At 49.0% G+C, this 23,600-nt stretch overlaps 1 protein-coding gene across 1 annotated transcript in view; it reads left to right on the top strand.

The window, feature by feature from the left end:
* GPC3 (glypican 3) overlaps window positions 1-23,600 on the top strand; it is a 58,964-nt gene that overhangs the window by 12,526 nt on the left and 22,838 nt on the right. Inside the window, exon 2 of the mRNA XM_032228556.1 lies at window positions 3,381-3,542. Within this exon, the coding sequence (XP_032084447.1) occupies window positions 3,381-3,542 (162 nt within the window). The remainder of the gene's footprint in view (window positions 1-3,380; window positions 3,543-23,600) is intronic.

The raw sequence follows: 23,600 nt of genomic DNA, 5'->3' as shown, positions 1-23,600 counted from the left end.
TATGCCAGTTCTCAGCTGCCTTCAGAGTCAGACATCAGTGAGGCAGAAGAACAGCAGGAGCCTGTTCCCAGTGAGCGCATGCACAGAGTTTGATTTGGTTTGGTTTATTGGATTTATATGCCGCCCTTCTCCCAAGGACTCAGGGCAGCATACAACATTAAAAAAAAACATATTACAAAAGTTAAAAAAAATTAAATAGAATATTCAAAACAAACCCAATTAAAATTAACAATAACATTTTTTAAAAAAAAATCGATTAAAATTAACAATCATCAATAATGATTGCCAGACGAAGGGAACAGCTAAAGAACAGGGGTCGACTTGGGAGTAAGGCCACAGGTGGACGATGAATGGCCCCTCCCAGAGGGAATAAAAGAGGAGCGAAAGGGGAGTGGAGTTTGCAGGAGACAATTAGTTCGCTTCATTGGTCCGTGACTTTCCGAGACTCCTGGCCAAGTTTTGCAAATATCGACCTGGCAGCTCTCCAAGCAGGATAAGGTCTGTGACTGTAAATCCTCCTTTGAAAGACTTTGCTGGATGGGAATGAGCAGAATTCACAGTCAATTAATAAAAGGGTTTTTTATCAGGACCAGGAGTTGCTTCAGGCTCTTGGGAAGCCTCAGTCAGAAGAGTCTTCTAGTCCAACCCCCTGTTCAAGCAGGAAACCCTACACCATATCGGTGCCATGAAGTAAGGATCCTTGGATCGGTTTGGTGCAGGTGGGAGGAACGCAAAGCCAACCTGGAGCGCTCAGGGGGCCTCTGCGCACCCGTGGCTCCTTCTGAAGTTAGCACAAGCGATGCTCTTCCTGCCGCCTCTCTCCTCCTTTTGCTCAGCAGTTTTCGGGTCTTCTGGTTTTGCTGGGTAATTGAGTTTTCGGCTCGCAATTATTTCAAGACCGTAAGTTGCTCTCTTGATAGCGGAAAAAATGAAATAAAATAAAATGCTGCTTGCTCTGGAACTCTCGAAACGGTGGGAACCTGCTCCAGGCGGCTGCTTTCCTCTAAGCGACGGTTTGCGGTTCCTATTCTTGGCCGTGGGATTAATTTTAACAACGTTTCCGAAGTGCGGTTTTTGCAAGTCCTTCTCCCCTCCTCCTTCCCTTCCTTCCTCTTCTTTTTTCCCCTCGCAGCTTCGGGAAGTCTGTTTATGTATTTATGTACGTAATTAAAATAGAATGGGAGCTGTAGACCCTTGCAAATTAGAAATTGCTCGGCTTTTATGGATGGATATTGGGAGACGCTGCCTCGGCTGCCTCTTTGGTCTCATGTTGGCTTATCCAGAGCCGGCCAAGAATCATCATCATCATCATCCTCCTCCTCCTCCTCCGCCTCCTCCGCCGCCCCCACCTCCCCCGCCCCCCCTCCTTTGGGTCCTGGGGATGGTTCAGCAGAAGATTCTTGGGGGGTTGGGATCTGCCTGAAGGCCGTTGGCTCTCTCCTTGATCTGGTTCTCAACTACCCTGCGGGGAACAGAGATGGCGATTGTGTTCAGCTTTCTCTCTTTCTCAGTTTTAAAATCATTAAGCTTAGCAACTGTGGTGATTCACTTAACAATCACCATAAAAAACATCCTTCCTTCCTTCCATTGATCCTTCCATTGATCCATCCATCCATCTATCCATCTTTTCTCTATTGTCCCTCCTATTTCCTTCCTTCCTTCTTCCCTCTCTCCCTCCCTCCCTCCCATCCATCCTTTCTCTATTCTCCCTCTTATTTCTTTCTTTCTTTCTTTCTTTCTTTCTTTCCTCCCTTCCTTCCTCCCTTCCTCCCTCTCTCCCTCCCATCCATCCATCCATCCATCCATCCACCTATCCATCTAACCTACAATACTGCACTCTAACCACTGTGCCACCACAGCCCTTCCTTCCCCCCTTTCTCTCTCCCATCCATCCATCCATCCATCCATCCATCCATCCATCCATCCTTTCTCTATTTTCTCTCCTATTTCCTTCCTTCCTCCCTCCCATCCATCCATCCATCCATCCATCCATCCATCCATCCTTTCTCTCCTATTTCCTTTCTTCCTCCCTCCCATCCATCCATCTATCCATCCTTCCATTCATCCTTTTCTCTATTCTCCCCCATTTCCTTCCTTTCTCCCTCCCTCCTTCACATTTATCCATCCTTCCATTCATCCTTTTCTCTATTCTCCCTCCTACGTCCTTCCTTCATCCCTTCCTTTCTCCCTCCCACCCTTCATTCCCTTCCTTTCTCTCCTTCCTTCTTCCCTTCCTCCCCACTCCCTTCCTTTCCTTCCTTCTTTCCTTCCTCCCTTCCTCTCCCCCTTCTCCCTCTGTTTCTTGGCCCTGGGTTATCTGAGAAGTTCTGGGATGAATGAGTCCGGGGGATTCAGGATCATGTTCCGCAGCCGCCCTCCCTTCTCCCAAATGTCTTCCTTCCAACAGGAAGACAGAGCAATTTTAAGAAGGACCATTAAACAAAGGGATTACCTTGGCGCTTGAGTTCTCTCTGGAGAGTTTTCTGAATTGGATAAAACACTGAAGAGGGAAAAGGAGGTGTATTTTGGCTGGCTTCCTGGTGCCTCCAGCCTTTTCCTTCTCTTGGCCCAGCGCTAGCAATAGATTACCCTGCCTGGAGCAATTCAAAAGGAATCTTGTCTGAAGCTGCTGGGCAAGGTGGAGCAGGACAACTTCTGGAGATTTGAGGTGACCTGGAGCAAGACTCTGTAACTTTACTCTTGCTAGAAGTGTTGCAGCCAACAGAGCTGGCAGCAGATTTGGACAGTGAGGAGGTTGGGGAGGAACCTGGGCCAGTCCTGGAGTCTGGGGAAGACTCTGATGAGGGCTCTGGGTCAGAGGCAGAGAGGGGGCCAGGGTCGTATGCCAGTTATCAGCTGACTTCAGAGTCAGACATCAGTGAGGCAGAAGAACAGCTGGAGCCTGTTCCCAGTGTGCGCATGAGCAGAGTTGCCTGATGAAGGGAACAGCTAAAGAGCAGAGGTCGACTTGGGAGTGAAGCCACAGGTGGACGGTGAATGGCCCCTCCCAGAGGGAATAAAAGAGGAGCGAAAGGGGAGTGGAGTTTGCAGGAGACAATTAGTTCGCTTCATTGGTTCGTGACTCTCCGAGATTCTTTGCCAAGTTTTGCAGATATCAGCCTGGCAGCTCTCCAAGCCAGATAAAGTCTGTGACTGTAAATCCTCCCTTTTCTGGATGTGAATGGGAGGAATTCACAGCAAATTAATAAAAGGGGTTCTTGTCAGGACTAGGAGTTTGCTTCAGGCTCTTGGGAAGCCTCGGTCAGAACAAGAAGTTTCAGCTCTCTCACTCTCCCACGAAAGTGTTGCCAGATAGAAAGAGAATTCCCCCTGTCCCAAAAGTACATGCTAACCCCCCTCCCTGGTCTCTGTCTTTACAGGGTCAGATTTGCAAATATGCATCCCCAAAGCTCTCACCTGTTGCTCCCGCAAGATGGAGGAGCGATACCAAGGATTGGCTCGCTCCAACATGGAGCAGATTCTCCAGACAGCCAGCATGGATTTGAAATTCCTCATCATGCAGAACGCGGCCATTTTCCAAGGTGGGTGTGCAGAGAGGCTTCATGCCCCGGGGGGGGGGGGAGCTCGGAGGTCGGCAGGGTGGGTGGGTGTCCATTGGTTGTGTTGCTGGGTGGGACAACGTGGGAATGACTTGGGAGACAGGAGGAAGAGACGCAGATTAGGCAATGGTCAGACAAGAGATAGTGGAGCCTGCAGAAGGAATGGCAGCTAAAGTCTCCGAGGGGGGGAAGGCGTGTCTTCAAAATTCGCAAGGTTCCTTTAATTAACTTTACAATAAAATTATGGCTGGTGCCTCCGAGTGTGTTTCTTGTCTGAGCTGCTGTCAGCCTCTGCCTTGCTGCTGCTTTGGCTGCCATTAAAATGGGTAGGGGGGCATGGTATTTGGGAGGGGAATCATTATGTGCTGGAGGAATATTCTAGACGCTGTCCTGACCATCTTACTGCGCATGTGGAGGAAGGGAGTTTCCCGCCAAGGTTAAATGTCCAGCATTCCACCCTGGTGATGTTTTTTTAAAGATATCTCCCACCTGACAGTTGGGTGAATTATAATTGGACTATGGACTGGGATGCCAAGGGGAGGGGATTGACCTATACATGATATTCTTGGCTTTCGCACCCAATTAACCAGATTCAGCTTTGCTTCGCTACTATTCGTTTCTAATTAGTAAAAGTTCACTTCATTTCAAACAAATGGAGTTGAGTGGTTTCTTTCCTGATTATTAAATGAAGTCGCACCTGACACCAGGTAAGTCAAAAGGCTGGACAACCAGGGGTTCAATGCTGCCTGTACACTATAACATCCCCTCCGACAGACAGGCCTTCTCTACCCCATGGAGATGGGAGGCGAAATGGTCAAAAGGTTATTATTAAATGAAGATTATTAAATGAAGCAGCATCTGACAGCTGCCTCATAAGCTGACCTCAGTCTTGCAAGTGTGAAGGCACTTCTCTTCCCCCCTCCCCTTGTCTTCACCACTCAAGAAACTAGGGAGGGTCTCTTCTGATGTTTGCCACACCGATTTTTCTTCCGGGAGTTCAGCTGTCTCTTCTCTAACCGCAGCCTAGCCTGCAGATCTTCCTCCTGTCTTACCAGAGGTAGATTGTTCCCAGTTCGGCTGAACTGGTAGTGGAATTCAGGCTGGGTCCAGGAACCATCAGCAACCCAGGCCCGCCACCTTCCCCCCCCCCCAAACCGGTCCCCCCGCTGCCAGTGGGCCACCAACATTTTGGATTTTAGTGACTGCGCGTGCGCCGTTCGCTGTAAATTGTTCTGTGCATGCACGAAGAACAATTTACATTGAAAAGTGCATGCAAAGCGTCCGGCTGACGTGTGCGGGTTGCAAACCGGTAGTAAAAATAGCCGCAACCCCCCCCCCCCAGTGTCTTACGTATCATTACAGATCAAAGCGGAGTGAGGTTCGCTGGTTGCTTTGCAAACGGTATCCCGTTAGCGTCTCCCACTTCCCTCCTTGAGTGTCAGGGAACGCGGCTGAACTCCCAGGGTGGAAACATTTGTGCATTGCGTTGAACTGTGTCTTAATCACGGTTTGTGGGCGGCTGCTTTAGGCGCAGGGCTTAGCTGTGATTTACGGGCTAGAGATCCGGGGTGAATCAAAAGCAGGCAGTTCAGGCCACGATATGATACAGAAACACACTTGACTTTTATGGTTAACAATCCGTCCAGAAGCTGGTTTTGGGCACGTTTCCCCGGTGCATTTCAGGGCTATTGTAACCCGGTTAAATATGGATGGTGGGTTCAGAATTGACCTGACCACTTCCAAAATAACGGCACGTTTTTGTATATAAATATAAGGGGGGGGGAAAGTCCTCGGTAGCAGATGGAGAACCAAACCCAACTCCTCCCCAGCTCTTATTTTGTGGTGTTTTGCGGCTGCAATCATGGAAATGCCACGGGGCCTGAAAAAAAATATAATAATCTAATAAAGTTTGCTAAGTGAACACAGTAATGGACACGCCTGGACGGCATCTCGCTAAATGCCAAGCGACTCTCCCCCGCTCCTCATCAGGAAAAACAAAAAGAGGTTTGCTGCGGCTTCAGCAGGAAGAAAATTCAATTTAGCGCAGGAGAGCATCGGTCGGAGTTGGCCCTGTCACTCGAGCAGCCCCTGCGTGGGGCTGATGGAAACGTCCTGGAATGAGTTGTGAAAGGGCCGGCGCAGCATGCGTGCATGTCTTACGAATGGGCTCAGTGACATTTCCATACGTGGCATCTAATGCAAGAAGGGAGGAGGGGGAAGTAGCCAGGCTGACAAGAGCTGTTTTTCAGCAGGCGAGCGAAGACCTTTCCGATTTCGTGGTGCAGCAAAAACAGCTGCCAGTTGAGATGACACAGAGGTGGTGATGATTGGGCCAAGGTCCCCACCCCACCCACCCACCGAGGAAGAGTTGGTGGAGTGCCTTGATCTTCCATCTGTTTTATCTCCGAGGTGACAGGTCGGGAGCTTCTTCCGTTAAGCCGGGTTCTCAGCCTTGACAGCTTGAAGATGGGTGGACTTCAGCTTCCAGAATTCCCCACCCATCCTCAAGTTGGGTGGTGTCAATTCTGAAGCTAGCCTGACTGAGGCCATTGTGGAGGCTTCAGTGTGGCCACAATGGGAGAGGGGAATAGAGATAGCTGGGGTTTTGTGGCCGAAACAAAATAGTTTCCCTTGAGAACCAAGGACATTCCCACAGGTGGCTGAAGAGAGGAGGAGTTTCCAAGCAACCAGACAGCATCTTGATTGGACCATGTGACTGTTTTGAGAAAGGGGGGAAACCGCCTACTTAGGTGAAAATCGTGGGAATTCTTTAGAGTCGGTTTTCACCAGTCTGTGCCAATATGATATATCCAATAAACTTGTTTCAGGAAACTGCTTACCTCATAGTTCTGTTTGCTATAGATGTATTACTTGGAATTCTGACATCTCTTCAGCCACCTGTGGGAATGTCCTTGGTTCTCAAGGGAAACTATTTTGTTTCGGCTACAAAACCCCAGCTATCTCTATTCCCCTCTCCCATTGTGGCCACACTGAAGCCTCCAAGATGGCCTCAGTCAGGCTAGCTTCAGAATTGACACCACCCAACTTGAAGATGGGTGGGGAATTCTGGAAGCTGAAGTCCACCCATCTTCAAGCTGTCAAGGCTGAGAACCCGGCTTAACGGAAGACCTGCTTGAAATGCTTCCAGGATGGTGGTGGATCTCCATATCATGTGTCATCATCACCATCTTCCTAGGAGCATTTCGTGCCTTAACAGGGGTGTTTCCTTGGCGCCTTGAAGATAGCAATAGCAATAGCAGTTAGACTTATCTACCGCTTCATAGGGCTTTCAGCCCTCTCTAAGCAGTTTACAGAGTCAGCATATTGCCCCCAACAACAATCCGGGTCCTCATTTTACCCACCTCGGAAGGGTGGAAGGCTGAGTTAACCTTGAGCCGGTGAGATTTGAACAGCCGAACTGCAGAACTGCAGTCAGCTGAAGTAGCCTGCAGTGCTGCACTCTAACCATTGCGCCACCTCGGCTGCGCCACCTCGGCACCTCGGTTAAATGTGGCCAATTCTGACCCCCGCACACTTTTTATCAATTTATCTTGAATCTCTTTGGTTGCCCTTAAGCAAAGCACCTGTCTTCATCTGGGCTGAATTATTTATTTTGTTACGACAAATGAAACATATGAATTGTATTGAGGTTTTTTTTTTCTTGGAAAGGGGCTTGAAATTTGCAGGATAAAGAAAGGGTCAGCCTTCCTATCTCAGAAGTTTCCTTTTAGGGCTGGGTGTGTGTGTGTGTTTCTGTATTTAAATGCAGGCAGCTGTCAAAAGAACTTTCACATTACGGGGGGGGGGGGGGGAATGCCTAGATTCTAAAACAGTGTTTCTCAACCTTGGCAACTTAAAGATATCCGGACTTCAACTCCCAGAATTCTGGGAGTTGAAGTCCGGACATCTTCAAGTTGCTAAGGGTGAGAAACACTGTTCTAAAATAAAGGAAATAAAAAGGGAATAGCAAGATCGTCTCTGTTGATACACCGCTTTGTGCCTTAATCTGCTTAAACCCTTTTCATCTATAAATTGGAATTGGTTAGGTTTGTATGATATGCTGTGTCAAGATGCATAAATCTATAGTGGTTTCTGAGCTGGTTAATTCCTCGACCTTCACTTCCTCCTCTTTCTTCCTCCTTCCCTCCCTCTCCTCGCTTCTCCCTTCTCCTCCTCTTCCTCCCTGCTAGCTGATTCCTTTTTTTTTCACAGGTCTTTTCGGTGGAAAGGTGGCTTAGCTGCTCTCCCTCTCTCCGTTTTCTGTTTACAGTGAGACAAACGCATGCAGTGTAAGCCAATAAACAAACAGAATTGGGGAGGAGAGAGGCAAAAAAACCTATAGCTTTCTTTCCCGTGTTCTGTGTAACAGGAGGGTGGAAGGATTTGTTACTCCAAGACTAACAATATTTTAAGGCCAGATGCAAACGGAAAGTTGTTTTTTTGCTCTCTCTCTCCTCGGTTGGCTGGAAGGAACCCTGAATGGCTGTGTTGTGAGAATGGAAGCAGAGATGACTTCAGGTGGGCCGCAGACTGGTTTGGAGAGATTAGGGGGAAGAAACGGGGCGGCTGAAGTGCCATCTGTTTGAGGATAGCTTAAAGAGAGTCGGGCAATTCCCATGCAGTCAAATGGCATCTTCCTGCAATGTATTTACTACTTCAGCAGCAGCAACCTCCTGTTTTCTGTAATTACTTCTCAAGGCAAGAATTATCTTCGGCAGTTTTAAGTCTGAATACATTCCGAGTGCTCGGGGGGGGGGGGGGGGAAACGCTATAAAAAACAACAACGCCAAAGTGATTTCGCCAGGCAGCTGCAAACTTCGCCTTTTTTATTTTATTATTATTTATTAAATTTATAGGCCGCCCAATCCCGCAGGACTCTGGGCAGCTTACAAAGCGAAAGGAAAAAGGAAAAGGAAAAAAATAAAAATAAAAAATAATTAGCAGTTAGCAGTTAGACTTATATACCGCTTCATAGGGATTTCAGCCCTCTCTAAGCGGTTTACAGGGTCAGCATATTGCCCCCAACAACAATCCGGGTCCTCATTTCACCCACCTCGGAAGGATGGAAGGCTGAGTTAACCTTGAGCCGGTGAGATTAGAACCACTGAACTGCAGATAGCAGTCAGCTGAAGTGGCCTGCAGTACTACACCCTAACCACTGCGCCACCTCTGCTCTGTGAATTTAAAATTCACAGCACAGATTCGTTCTAGTCGGGGCTGGACCTTTCAACAAGGTCAACAGCCCCAGGCCTGCCGGAACAGCCAGGTGTTAACAGCCTTCCTGAAGGCCATGAGAGTGGGTATGGTCTGGACCTCTGTGGGTAGCTGATTTCAAAGGGTCGGAGCAGCCACAGAGAAGGCCCTCCTCCGGGGAGCCGCCAGCCGACACTGTCCGGCTGACGGCATCCGAAGGAAACCCAATCTGTGGGATCTTATCGGCCGTTGGGAGGTATGTGGCAGTAGGCGGTCTCGCAGATACGCTGGCCCTAAGCCATGTAGGGCTTTAAAGGTAATGACCAACACCTTGAATTGCATCCGGAGACCAATTGGTAGCCAGTGCAGCTCGCGGAGGATAGGTGTAACGTGGGTGTACCTCGGTGCACCCAATATCGCTCGCGCGGCCGCATTCTGGACTAACTGCAGTCTCCGAACGCTTTTCAAGGGTAGCCCCATGTAGAGAGCCTTACCTTCCAAAGGCGGTCTTGCCACCCTTTCTCTCGGCTGCCCCCTCCTCCGCTGGTGTGCTCTCCCTTCCCTGCCACCTCCACCAACCCTATGTTTGCTCTGTGGGCTGAAAGGGATTAAAGGAAGAAATAAATTATCTTCTGTCTGTGCCTGCGTATTTAGAAACGCAGAAGAAGAAACAGTTGGTAAACAGAAAGGAAGCATAGCAAGGCGACCAAGTCAAGGACAAGACGGATTGGTATAAAACAAACACACACACACACAGACACACACACACACACACACGCTGCTGTGATGGGCTTGGCTTTCAAAGCCCCTGCTTTCTGTTTTCAGAGAGAAAGAGAGAGAGAGAGAAAGAGAGAGAGAGAGAGAGAGGGAGAGAGGGAGAGAGAGAGAGAGAGATATTAGTTTTTCCTGAGCCATTAAGCTGTCAATACACACTCATTCCATGTCCTTGCTGACGAAACTCGGGCCGTTATTCACCCTACTGACACCTGCCAATGATGGAAGCTCCAGCCAGCCATCTGTAATGGTGCCAGGTCCTCCGGAGGAGTCCTATTAATCTCTGCTCCGAAGAAAAGGGCCTCGAAAATTGGCTTCAGCAACAAGGAACAAATCCACACCAAGCTCGTAAGCTTGGTGGGGCTTGAAGAGGGTGCTTGGAAGGGCCCCCCAGTGTGTAAAACCCAGCCTCCCTCTTTATGTCTGACGCTCAAAGTCTCCAAGAAATATGGGCACTCCTCATTCTTCCGGCTTCTCTTTCCTGGACGACGCTGCGAATTAAGGAGAAACTTCCTAACGGCGAAGACGATTAACCAGTGGAACAGCTGGACACCAGAACAGGACAGAATAACAGCCGAAGTGGCGCAGTGGTTAGGGTGCAGTACTGCAGGCCACTTCAGCTGACTGCAGTTCTGCAGTTCGGCGGTTCAAATCTCACCGGCTCAGGGTTGACTCAGCCTTCCATCCTTCCGAGGTGGGTGAAATGAGGACCCAGACTGTGGGGGCGATATGCTGACTCTTAGAGAGGGCTGAAAGCCCTATGAAGCGGTATATAAGTCTAACTGCTATTGCTATTGCTGTAACAGAGTTGGAAGGGACCTTGTAGGTCATCTAGTCCAACCCCTTGGCCCAAGCAGGAGATCCTACACCCTTTCTGACCAATGGCAGTCCAGTCTCTTCTTGAAAGCTTCCAGGGATGAAGCTTCCACAACCTCCGAAGGCAACTCCTCTTCCATCGCTGTCAGAAAATTCCTCCTTATTTCCAAGTTGAATCTCTCCCATCCCTTTCCATGCATTTCCACTCTTAAATGAGTCCGTTCAATCAGTTCCCGCCCTGCCTCCCATGCCCTTGATCATGGGGCAACAGCTACAGGTAGTCCTCAACTTACGACGATAATGGCGTCCAGAATTACGATCATGAGTCAAAATGGTTATAAAGTGAGTCATCGTATAACTGCCCACTTTTACTGCCCTTTTTTTCCTGTTGGTTGCAGGTGATTCACAGACTTGGAGGTTTTTTAAGGGCGGCCACTTGTCTGACATGGTCTAAGGTCTCCTGCTTGAGCTGGGGGTTGAACTAGAGGACCTCCAAGGTCCCTTCTGGCACTCTTCTGATTCTAAAGGTCCCGATGTCCTTTTCTGGTGCCTCTTCATTTTCCTGGCGACCTTCCTGCAGCAACAGATGGGCCATTTGTTCCCTTGCCTGCTGAAGCTTCCCAGGGAGACTCTGCATGTCCGTGACCCATCAAAACCGCGCTCGACTAAGCCGCGCCCGATTAAACCGCGTTGCTGACATCATCAACAGGGCGACAACAGTGAGCGCGGAGAAAGAAGGGCGCTTTAAATAGCGCTTTGAAAGCAAGCCGATTCAACTTAAGGTAAGGGTTAGGTTTAGGGTTAGGTTTAGGGTTAGGTTAAGGGTTAGGGTTAGGTTTAGGGTTAGGTTAAGGGTTAGGGTTAGGGTTAGGTTTAGGATTAGGTTTAGGTGGGTTAGGTTTAGGTTTAGGGGTTAATTTTAGGTTTAGGGTTTACAGCGTGCTTCTGTCTCTGCGCTGTTGTCGCCCTGTTGATGACGTCAGCGATGTGGTTTAGTCGGGCGCGGTTTTGTGGTGGAACCCTGCATGTCCAGCCAAGCGCCCCCTAGCCCACCCCCAGGGATGAGCCAGCCCGAGTCTCCCCCCCCCCATTTTTGCAAAGGGAGCCTTGGGCCAGCCCCCTGTGTGAAAACACACAGGCCCTCAGGCTGGGCAGGGTGTGTTTGTGTGTGTGTGTGTGTCTCTCTCTTTGTGTGTGCGCATGTTTATCTAAGGTGGAGCCTGGAAGAGATATCTTGGAGGTCGGCTGGCAGGCGCGCCAGGAGCCGCCTAGGGATTGGCAGCTGACCTTCCGTCTGGCTCTCTAATCAAAGCTGTTGAGGGATGCCTGGAATGCCAGAAGGGAAGGGGAGCAGGGATCGCCCAGAGGGGCCTGGGTAGTCTCTGCCTGCCGGAGAGGAGGGGGCATGGAATGAGGGGTGGGGAAGCCACGCCCACCTTCCTCTGCACTGCTTTTGAGACCCTTATTTCTGCAGTTTTATTGCATTCCCCCCCCACCCCCTTCGATATGCTAGAACCATTTTGCTCTTTGCACTTTTAGTGTGCAGATTTCCCCAAGGGGTGTGTGTGTCTTTGGCTAGGGGGCTTTTCATGCCCATCTCCCTGTCTCCATTAAGCAGCTCCTGGAGGGAGGGGAGGAAGAACAAGACTTGAGGTTCCGATGCCCCTGGGAACATTTTCCAAGTCCACTTCTTCAAAATACTCCAAGCTGCTTTTACTAAATCAAAGGCTCCCAACCTTTTCTACATCCTGCACTCCTAGTAACGCTTCAGATATATTCTCACACCCCTTACAAAAGTAAATAATGATATGCATAAAGATAAAGGTTCTCCTCGCGCAAATGTGCTAGTTGTTTCTGACTCTAGGGGGCGGTGCTCATCTCCGTTTCAAAGCCCAAGAGCCAGCACTGTCCGAAGACGTCTCCGTGGTCATGTGGCTGGCATGACTCAATGCTGAAGGCGCACGGAACGCTGTTCCCTTCCCACCAAAGGTGGCCCATATTTTTCCACTTGCATTTTTTACGTGCTTTCGAACCGCTAGGTTGGCAGAAGCTTGGACAAGTCACGGGAGCTCACTCGGTTACACGGCGCTAGGGATTCGAACTGCTGAACTGCCGACTTTTCTGATCGACAAGCTCAACATCTTAGCCACTGAGCATCCCTTAATTACATGCATAGAATTATGCATCTGCACTATCATTTTGAAACTTCTAAACCAAAGTTTTGGCACCCCCACCCCCCGAGAATATCGTCTCACCCCCCACCCCCCCAGGAGGTTCGAGCACCCCTGGTTGTGAACCCTGGTATTAAACGAAGGCGATGTGAAAGGAAGCCCTCTGATTAAGGAGAGCGTCTCCAGCAGTGGCGGAAGGAAATCCATCCGATGGAGACCCAAGGGAGGTGTTTTTGCTACTGGTTCAGGCGCACCTGTAGCATTTCACCGCTGCTTACGGCCCATCCTATCTGGACGTAGCCTTCGCTCGCGATAGTTTTTCCAAATTAAAATTCCAAATTCCTTGCCTGCCGTTCTGTTTCTAAATGACGGGCGGGGTTTTTAAATTGCCGTCTTTAGACTAGCATCTCTCTTTCTTTCTGTGTCGGAAGGCATTCATTAAGTTTTTATTCAGGACCAAATTGAAACGGAGGAGATGAGAGGAACGGGTTGTAAGATTAGAGTTTCCAACTGCAAATCCCCACTTTTAAGTATGTTTTCTAAAGCCTGGATTATGATAAATGGTTTTCCTCCGATGGCTGTCGTGGCTCAATTTATTGCAGCAATTTTGTTACCCCTTTGCAGCCGGATTTGCAAGAGATTGGTGGGGCAAAGTATGAGCTCCCCCACCCCCCCCAAGTCTTCCTCCGCTTCCTTTCACTTTTCTCCTCCCGGTTCGAAGTTGCTTGCAAAATTAAATGCAGCTTTTGGCTTAGCAGCTCCGTGAGAGCAGGCAACCCTTAGCCTTCAAATTTCAGGATCAACCTTTGCATCTCTGGCTGAAAAGGCTCCGGTTTAAATAAAATTATCCGGAAGGAAGGAAGGAAGGATTGAATTGAATTTGTTGCACTTATATGCCGCCCTTTTCCCTGGAGGGGACTCAGGGCGGCTCACAATCCAAGTCAGGGAAGGGGATACAGATAAGGGATAAAAGGATGGAAGGAAGGAGGGAGGGAGGGATGGAGGAAGGAAGAAACTAGGGAGAATAGACAAAAGGATGGATGGATGTAACAGATGGGAGGGAGGGAGGGAGGAAATGGGAAGGAGACTAGAGAGATGGATGGATGGGAGGAAGGAAGGAAATAAGGAGAATAGAGATGAATGGATGTAATGGATGGGAGAGAGGGAGGAAGGAAATGGGAAGGAGAATAGAGAGATGGATGGAGGGATGGGAGGAAGGAAGGAAATTGGGAGAATAGAGAAAAGGATGGATGTAATGGATGGGAGGGAGGGAGGAAATGGGAAGGAGAATAGAGAGATGGATGGATGGGAGGGAAAGAGGAAGGAAGGAAATAGGGAGAATAGAGAAAAGGGTGGATGGATGTAATGGATGGGAGGGAGGAAATGGAAAGGAGAATAGAGAGATGGAGGGGAGGAAGGAAGGAAGCAAGGAAGGAAATGGAGAATAGAGAAAAGAATGGATGGATGGATGTAATGGATGGGAGGGAGGAAGGAAATGGGAAGGAGAATAGAGAGATGGATGGGAGAAAGGAAGGAAATGGAGAATAGAGAAAAGAATGGATGGATGTAATGGATGGGAGGGAAGGAGAAAAGAAATGGGAAGGAGAATAGAGAGATGAATGGATGGATGGATGGATGTAATGGATGGGAGGAAGGAAGGAAATGGGAGGGAGAATAGAGAGATGGGTGGATGGATGGGAGGAAGGAAGAAAGGAAGGAAGAAGGAAAGGCTGTGGTGGCACAGTGGTTAGCGTGCCCTATTGCAGGCTAACTCTGCCCACTGCCAGCAGTTCGATCCTCACAAGGCTCAAGGTTGACCCATCCTTCCATCCTTCCGAGGTGGATAAAATCCAGATTATTGGGCCGCAATAGGCTGACTCTGTAAGCTGCTTAGAGAGGGCTGGAAAGCATGATGAAGCGGTATATAAGTCCGAGTGCTCTTGCTGTTTGTGAAGGCGGTTTCATGGCAACGCATTCATCAAATGTCCCAGGATTCTGGTGCTCCGTCTGGGTCCATTTTTGATGTGATCCATGGACATCGGCCAACGTGGCTTTTCCTTTGTCTTCAACTCCAAATCGCTTTTCCTGAGAGCCTTAGGAGAGAGACAAGATCCGTGGCTCTTGGAGACCCCCCTCCCCCGAGAGGTCAAGAGGTGCTTTGATAGGGGAGCTGTGGCCAGAAACATTTCAACCCTTATCAGCCCCTCCTTTAATCAAGCAGGGTCCTGGTCCTTCTCTGCGGCAGGAGCTGATGGTGGGTGGCCCATAATCTCCCACCCACCCCCAGAAGACCCCCTCTCCTTTGCAAGGGGTACTCAAGATTTTTAGGGCTGGGAATTGCAAGATTCGCGGCTTAAACATCCCGATATAAATTCCTGCAGCCTGGATTGCTCAGTTTTTGGGCTGAGGGTTGCAAGGGGAATCTTCCTGCAGCCGTGTGTGTGTGTGTGTGTGTGTGTGTGTGTGTGTGTGTGTGTGTGTGTGTGTGAGAGAGAGAGAGAGAGAGAGAGAGAGAGAGAGAGAGAGAGAGAGAGAGAGAGAGAGAGAGAGAGAGAGAGAGAGAGAGAGAGAAGCTGCACGGTTCACGGAGAGATGGGAGCCCAGCCCTTGGGTTTCCTTCCCCAAACTGTGGTTAAAATTAAACTACGGCTTAAGGCGGTCTTTAACCCTTCGCTCTTTATAGAACTGCGCAGTTAGTTAGGGCTTTAATTTAGCCGCATGTGGTTTGCATTTGAATTTCTGCCTTGCTGGTCTTTGCTTTAACACGTTAGCCGCCTTAACTGGGGTCTCGTTTTGAGGGGAAAGAAAGCATGCAAACAGAGGGAATACATTTAAATAAATACATATCAATAGGCAAGCTTTGGCTATTTATTTGCCAATTAGGCGCAGACTCTCTTCTGTTTGTTTAACAGCTTTGCTGTGGGATCGGGTTTTTAGAGGTGACATGTTTGGGGAAAACTGCTCGTGTTCTGGAACAATCCCTTCCCTCGTCCTGCACTTGCTGGCTTTTTTTAAAAAAAGGGCTAAAAATTGGAGTTTTTCCTTGGGCCAGAACAATTGTGGCTAATAATCTGGGCTTCTGAGAGCCAGACAAGGGTTGTGTCAGGTTTTCACGGTTTCCAGGTAGTCCTGGACTTACGACCATTCACTTAATAGCAGTAATAGCAATAGCAGTTAGACTTATATTTAAGTATTTGAGTATTTATTAATACTTATAGGCCGCCCTTTTCCCTGAGGGGACTCAGGGCGGCTTACATAAAAATGAGGGGAAGGGATATACAAACAATAACACATACAATACATAAAGTAAAATAATAAGCAACATTCATTCATCATTCGGGTGGGGGCAATTATCTTTGTCCCCAGGCCTGACGGGCTAGCCAGGTCTTGAGGGCTGTGCGGAAGGCCTGGACGGTGGTGAGGGTACGAATCTCCACGGGGAGATCGTTCCAAAGGGTCGGAGCTACTACTGAGAAGGCTCTCCTCCTTGTAGTTGCCAGTCGGCACTGACTGGCAGATGGAACTCGGAGGAGGCCTAATCTATGTGATCTTATGGGTCGCAGGGAGGTAATTGGCAGAAGGCGGTCTCTCAAGTACGCAGACCCACTACCATGAAGGGCTTTATGAGTGACAAGTAGCACCTTGAAGCGCACCTGGAGATCAACAGGTAGCCAGCGCAGCTCGCGGAGGATAGGTGTTATGTGGGTGAACCGAGGTGCCGCTTCATAGGGCTCGGCTCTTTCTTTCTTTCTTTCTTTCTTTCTTTCTTTCTTTCTTTCTTTCTTTCTTTCTTTCTTTCTTTCTTTCCTTCCTTCCTTCCTTCTTTAGCAATAGCAGTTAGACTTATATACCGCTTCATAGGGCTTTCAGCCCTCTCTAAGCGGTTTACAGAGTCAGCATATCGCCCCCAACAATCCGGGTCCTCATTTTACCCACCTCGGAAAGGATGGAAGGCTGAGTCAACCCTGAGCCGGTGAGATTTGAACAGCCGAACTGCAGATAACAGTCAGCTGAAGTGGCCTGCAGTGCTGCACTCTACCCACTGTGCCACCTCGGCTCTTTTTTAATGACCATTCATAGTTGCAAGGGCATGAAATAAAGGACTTGTGACCGATCCTCCCATTTACGGCTGTTGCAACATTCTCCCCACAGTCCCAGGGTCAACATTTGGCCTCTTGGCCCCCCCTCCTCCCCCCCGGGCAGGGACTTGCTGTCTGGGGGATTCTGGGAGTTGGAATCCACACGTCTTCAAACTGTCAAGGTTTTAGCCTCAAAGGTGCTTTTTCAGGTGGCAAATGGACCTTCCTTGTTTTTTTCCCCTTTTCAAGAAGTTTCGCTTCGCATCTAAGAAGTTTCCTTAGCTCTGACAGGATGGCGGGGAATGGAAGGGCTGAAGAAGCTTCTTGGATGAGAAACATCTTCAAAAGGAAAAAAACAAGGAAGTCCAGTTGACTCTTGAAAAAGCTCCTTCCAGACAACCACGACTGGAGGGAGGAGATTCTCTACAGAGTTTCAAGGTGAAGAAACCTTGGCTCTAACCAGGGATTGTAGCCCAGGATTCTTTCTTCAATCAACCATGGCTAGATAAAAATAAAGGTTCCCCTTGCTAGTCGTTCCTGACTCTAGGGGGCGCTGCTCATCTCTGTTTCAAAGCCGAAGAGCCAGCTCTATCCGAAGACGTCTCCGTGGTCATGTGGCCGGCATGACTCAACGCCGAAGTCGCACGGAACGCCGTTCCCTTCCCCACCAAACGTGGTTCCCATTTTTCTACTTGCATTTTTTAACCTGCTTTCGAACTGCTAGGTTGGCAGAAGCTGGGACAAGGAACAGGAGCTCACTCCGTTACACGGCGCTTGGGATTCGAACCGCCAAACTGCCAACCTTCCTGATCGACAGGCTCAACGTCTTAGCCACTGAGCCCCCCGCGTCCCCAACTATGGCTAACTCTGATGGGTGAATTCAGGATTGGCGAATGGCTTTTTTTTTGCGGGAGGAATATTCGGTCTTGTTTGGAATACTAAAACTCCGTTTCCACAGTCCTGTTCCTTTCGAAATGCCTAAGGTTGGTGGAGAAGATGCCCCTGGGCCTGCATTATTATGGGCATGGGCCATGGGGGCACCAGCGCTTTTAGCCTGGTTTTGAGACTGACTTTTTTCTGCTCTCCGAAATACCCCGTGTCTGTTTTTTTCCTCCAAAGGAGAAGCAATTCAAAAGGGTCACGGAGCATTAATAGGGAGCCGGTCTCTGATTTCCCTCCACTTCTGCCTTCTGACATTTCCCGAAGTGAATGGTATTTCCAAAGAAAAACAGAAACTTGGCTTTTGCTGGGGAGGAGGAAAAAAAACCCAATTATGTTGGCACTTTCTCTTTCCCCAATTGTGATTTTATTTCCCCCCCCCTATCCTCTGTCTTTGGTTCCAGTTTTTTTTTCTTTTTGAAAAAGGGGGGAAAAAAAGGAGAAAAAAGAGAGGGGAAAGATGAATAGGTGACAGGAACTTTAACGAGGTTTGCATTGGGGTAACAGGAACTAATTAGGGATTGATTATCTCGCCTGGCAGTCCAGAGAGAAACGAATTCATTTCTGCTCGCGAGAAAAGAATGCGTCTTTTTCAATTACTCTCGCAAGCCTCTTTTTAAGAAAAAGAAAAATTCAAGAGTTTCATTTGCATCAATCTTTCCTTTAATCACACCGAACAGGGCTTTTTCATCCCCATTCTGGCTTGACAGCGTTTGAGCGTAGAGCATCCATGTCCAAAGGCAGCGTGTCTGACACCCAGGCCTCGTCAGAGAAGGCAACGAGCTGCATCCTTGTTTATTGTCCAAACCCCCATGGATGCCATTTCTAAAAATGTGTGGACGAGCACTACAGAAAAGCCTTGCGACCCCAGGCTAATGAGAGGCTGTGAGAGAATGAGACGGGGTGTGTATAATACGATTCCCAAGGCTCAATAATTTGAAAAAGCAATTTACTACATCTTTGATCCGGTGCCCGGAAAAGCAAGCGATAGTCTTCTTTTTCATCAGTTAATGACAATTTAACAAGTAGCCAGGTATAATGGATTTAAAGTGGGAGCCGAGGAAACATGAAATTGATGACCTTCTCAATTGGATTAAAAAGAGGAGCTAAGTAGTAAGAAGAAATCTAAGGAATTGGAAGGAGGCGGCAGTGGCTGATGGGACGGTTACTGGAGGCAACTCCGTTATTAGCCATAAAGACTAAAAATGCCCAGGTATCGGCCCATTTCCATCTCCCGTAGGAGGTGAGAAAAGCCATATTTGTTGAGAGGTACAATGTCTGTAGGGGACATTGGCCTCGTGGCTAAGACGCTGAACTTGCCAATCACAACGGTCGGCAACTCAGCGGTTCGAATCCCTAGCGCCGCGTAACGGAGTGAGCTCCCGTGACTTGTCCCAGCTTCTGCCAACCTAGCAGTTCGAAAGCACGCAAAAAATGCAAGTAGAAAAATAGGAGCCACCTTTGGTGGGAAGGGAACAATGTTCTGTGCCCCTTCGGCGTTGAGTCCTGCTGGCCACATGACCACGGAGACGTCTTCGGACAGCGCTGGCTCTTTGGCTTTGAAACGGAGATGAGCACTGCCCCCTAGAGTCGGGAACGATGAACACATATGTGCGAGGGGAACCAGTGCTCTGGTTCTCCGGCGCATGTGGGCATTCTGGTTTGGTCACTCGGTGCCGAAGAGGTTTGCCATCCCTGGTGTAGGGTTTCCTGCTTAAGCGAGGGTGTTGGTGTTGGACTAGAAGATCCGGCCCAATTCTGCTCTTCTCTTATTCCCTTCACGCACTGGCTTTGATGGCGGATATCCTGCTGAGCCACATTTCAAAATTTCACTACACCACGATTGAACAAAACATGGTTTAAGGTCGTGTAGTTGAACATGGCGGGCTCAGCTTCCTTTAGAGGGGGGTCGTCTTAGGAATTTCAATGGATTTTGCTTTTTGGCATGGCAATAGCATTCTTTCGAAATGGGCCCCACCCACCCCCCAACCTCAAATCCCTGGGGTACCCAGGCATTTCCAAGATGGCAACGTGTGTGTGTGTGTGTGTGTGTGTAGGGGGTCTGCAGCTACTTTCATCTGAAGCTGGATTCATTGGGGGGGGGGGTGCCATTTTGTTCCCCCTTCCCTCCTTTGCTTGAATTCCCCCCTGCCCCCTGGCAAAGGGGCGGGGAAGGGGGGGGCTCTCTGTGAGCCCAGGGGGGCTGAGAGAAGCGAAACCATTAGCCTGGTGTTTAAATGCCGAAGGGTCTCGGTTTCCTTAATGACCCCTGTGGCGCTGGGTGGCGGGGGGGGGGGAGGGGGAGGGAAGCTGAGTGCTTTGCAGCTTTCTAAAGGGGACCCCAGCCCTGATAACATCTCCCTTCGCCTGTTTGGTCTGCAAGGCAGATAAAGTCTCGGGGTGGAATCCAAATGTTAAAAGCCACCCTGAGATTTCTATCTTGCTGGGAGAAGGGAAGGAGGGAAGGAGTGGGGGGGCGGTGTTTGCTGTCTGGGATCTTTAACCGTTGGAGCCTTGCAAAGTATTTAATAGGCTTTCGCTGAGTGCTCAGCCAGAGGTCTCCCTCTTCCCGCTGCTATGCCTTCAGGGGCGGGGAATGTTTGGGATGTGAGCCTGGGATGTGTTCCCTTTACGCGCCTTACTCATCTGTAGGATGAAATAGAGAACCAGGGAGGGGGGATTGGGCCCAAAATGGAGTGTGGGGGGTGGAAGTCACCCAAACACAATGTCAGACGTGGAAGCCATCTTTTACATTGACACAGCGGAGCTGGCAGCAGATTCGGACAGTGAGGAGGGTTGGGGAGGAACCTGGGCCAGTCCTGGAGTCTGGGGAAGGCTCTGATGAGGGCTCTGTGTCGGAGGCAGAGAGGGGGCCAGAGCCGTATGCCAGTCATCAGCTGCCTTCAGAGTTAGACATCAGTGAGGCAGAAGAACAGCTGGAGCCTGTTCCCAGTGTGCACATGTGCAGAGTTGCCAGACGAAGGGAACAGCTGAATAACAGGGGTCGACTTGGGAGTAAGGCCACAGGTGGACGGTGAATGGCCCCTCCCAGAGGAAATAAAAGAGGAGCGAAAGGAGAGTGGAGTTTGCAGGAGACAATTAGTTCGCTTCATTGGTTCGTGACTCTCCGAGATTCTTTGCCAAGTTTTGCAGAGATTGATCTGGCAGCTCTCAAGCCAGATAAGGTCTGTGACTGTAAATCCTCCCTTGAAAGACTTTGCTGGAGGTGAATGGGAGGAATTCATAGGAAATTAATAAAAGGGTTTTTTGTCGGGACAAGGAGTTTGCTTCAGGCTCTTGGGAAGCCTCGGTCAGAACAAGAAGTTTCAGCTCTCTCACTCTCCCACGAAAGTGTTGCCAGATAGAAAGAGAATTCCAGCCAAAGAACAGGGGTCGACTTGGGAGTAAGGCCACAGGTGGATGATGAATGGCCCCTCCCAGAGGGAATAAAAGAGGAGCGAAAGGGGAGTGGAGCTTGCAGGAGACAATTAGTTCCCTTAATTGGTTCGTGACTCTCCGAGACTCCTTGCCAAAGTTTTGCAGATATCGGCCTGGCAGCTCTCCAAGCCAGATAAGGTCCGTGACTATAAATCCTCCTTTGAAAGACTTTGCTGGAGGTGAATGAGCAGAATTCACAAAAGGGTTTTTTGTCGGGACCAGGAGTTGGCTTCAGGCTCTCGGGAAGCCTCGCTCAGAACAGCTTCTCTTCTGGATGTCAACCGGAAATGTGTCGCACATCTTTCTCCATCGTCATTTGCAATTTGCAGGGAACCAAACCGGTGAATGGGTTTACTTCCGAAAAGAGGGACTTTGAAGTCATCTCTTGGGCCCTTGGGGATTTCAGACTGAAGAAGCAGGCTGGCTGGAGGCCAGAGGAGGATATTTGTAAGTCAGGGTTGAGTTGTGAGGCCCCGGGTGCTCTCTGAGCTCAGGGGTTTTCTTGCAGGCGTTTCATGACCCAGCTAGGGAACATCATCAGTGCTAGCAGGGAGGGGGTGTGTGGAGAGGAGGAGGAACGATGGGGGCGGGGTGTCCTTGGTGCTCTCTGAGTTTTGTTCTTTCTTTGTATTACCCAGCTAGGTAACGTCATCAGCTCTCGGAGAGCTGATCCCACTCCCTTCTAGCACGGAACTAGTTACCTAGTTGGAGTCCATGTAATTTACACCTCTGCGAGCAGATCAAATATAAGCTGGAAAGAGTGGATATCTAAGCTAGTATTTCTCAACTTGGTGACTTGTAGGCATGTGGACGCGGGGGCTCAGTGGCTAAGACGCTGAGCTTGACAATCAGAAGGTCAGCAGTTTGGGCAGTTCGAATCCCTAGCGCCGCACAACAGAGTGAGCTCCCGTGACTTGTCCCAGCTTCTGCCAACCTAGCAGTTTTGAAAGCAGGTAAAAATGGAAGTAGAAAAACGGATCAATTTGGTGGGAAGGTAACAGCGCTCCGTGCGCCTTCAGCGTTTAGTCATGTGGCCACATGACCACGGAGACGTCTTCAGATAGAGCTGGCTCTTCGGCTTTGAAATGGAGATGAGCAGTGCCCCCTAGAGTCGGGAACGACTAGCACATATGTGCGAGGGGAACCTTTATCTTTAATTAAACCACGACTCAGTTGTGATTTAAAACCCAGGTTTATCATGATGTTCGTGCAGTGTTAGGCTATCTCTCTCTCTCTCTCTCTCTCTCTCTCTCTCTCTCTCTCTCTCTCTCTCTCTCTCTCTCTCTCTATCTCTATCGCTGTCTCTCTCTCTCTATATCTATCTATCCATCCATCCATCCATCCATCCCTCTCTCTCTACATCTATCTATCTATCTATCTATCTATCTATCTATCTATCTATCTATCTATCCCTCTATCTATTTCTCTATCTATCTCTCTATCTCTATCTCTATTGCTATCTATCTATCTATATCTATCCATCCATCCATCCATCCCTATCTCTCTCTCTCTCTCTCTATCCATCCATCCATCCCTATCTCTCTCTCTCTCTCTAGCCATCCATCCATCCATCCATCCATCCATCCATCCATCCATCCATCCATCCATCCATCCATCTATCTATCTATCTATCTATCTATCTATCTATCCCTCCTCCTTCTCCTTCTTTCTCTCTGTAAATAACGTCCTGAGCAGGAACTGATGCTGAACATTAGTGTTGTAATTTGTTAGAAGAAACTTTTTTTTCTTCTAAAAGAAAGAAATAAAGAAAGAAAGGCATATATTATGGGATGTTCCGAGACCTGCCTCGTAAACTCTCCCCAGAGTTTTTCATTCTGGCCGTGTCTGTGTTAAATGGACCGGATTTTAAGTGCTTTCCCCCTCCCGGCCTCGTTGCAATTGGAACGTGATGGGAGGTCTGTTGCTAAATAATGAAAAGCCGAAGTTTCCTTCCGGGCTGCATTCAATTAAATTGGGCTGAGAGGATGAGCCGCTGTGAACTCCCTGACGGAGTTACCATCTGGGCCCAAGTGCTGAAACAACACTTTCAACAAAAAGCTTTCGCTTTTCCAAAGGCTCTTTCGCTCTCCCTCAGACAGAAGCAAAATATACCTTGGCAGGAGAAAGAGGCGACGTTGCAAACCCATCGTGGTCTTATCTCAGCTACTTCTCAGAAGCACGATTGGGCCCAAAAGTGGCAGCTTTTAAGACTTGTGGACCTCAAATCCCAGAATTCCCCAGCTGGGAATTCCTCAACTGGGGAATTCTGGGAATTGAAGTCCACAAGTCTTAACAGTTGCCAAGGCTGGAGACCGAATTGCTGTCAGCTTTCTACCATTGAATTAATCTGGGATTCATATTAATGGTGATTTGTTGAATATGCCACAATGGCCATTTCCGTGGCTTCCGTGGCTTCTATTTTCAAGCTGTCCACGGACGGGCTTTTCATGAGCTTCCACGTAGGACTGCAAGCCCCTTCCTTTGTAAGCCAGGTTTCTGTTTTAATGGGTTGTGTGAATCCACTCGCAATGCAGATAGAACTCGGCTTACGACTGTAATGGAGCCTGCCAATTGTAGTCATAAGCCGAGAACTTCTTCCTCACCAGATGACCTTAACTCTTTTAATATTT

Source organism: Thamnophis elegans, chromosome 12 (genome assembly GCF_009769535.1).
Source record: "Thamnophis elegans isolate rThaEle1 chromosome 12, rThaEle1.pri, whole genome shotgun sequence".
In the NCBI taxonomy this organism is placed as follows: Eukaryota; Metazoa; Chordata; class Lepidosauria; order Squamata; family Colubridae; genus Thamnophis; species Thamnophis elegans.
This window is presented reverse-complemented; position numbering and strand designations above follow the sequence as displayed.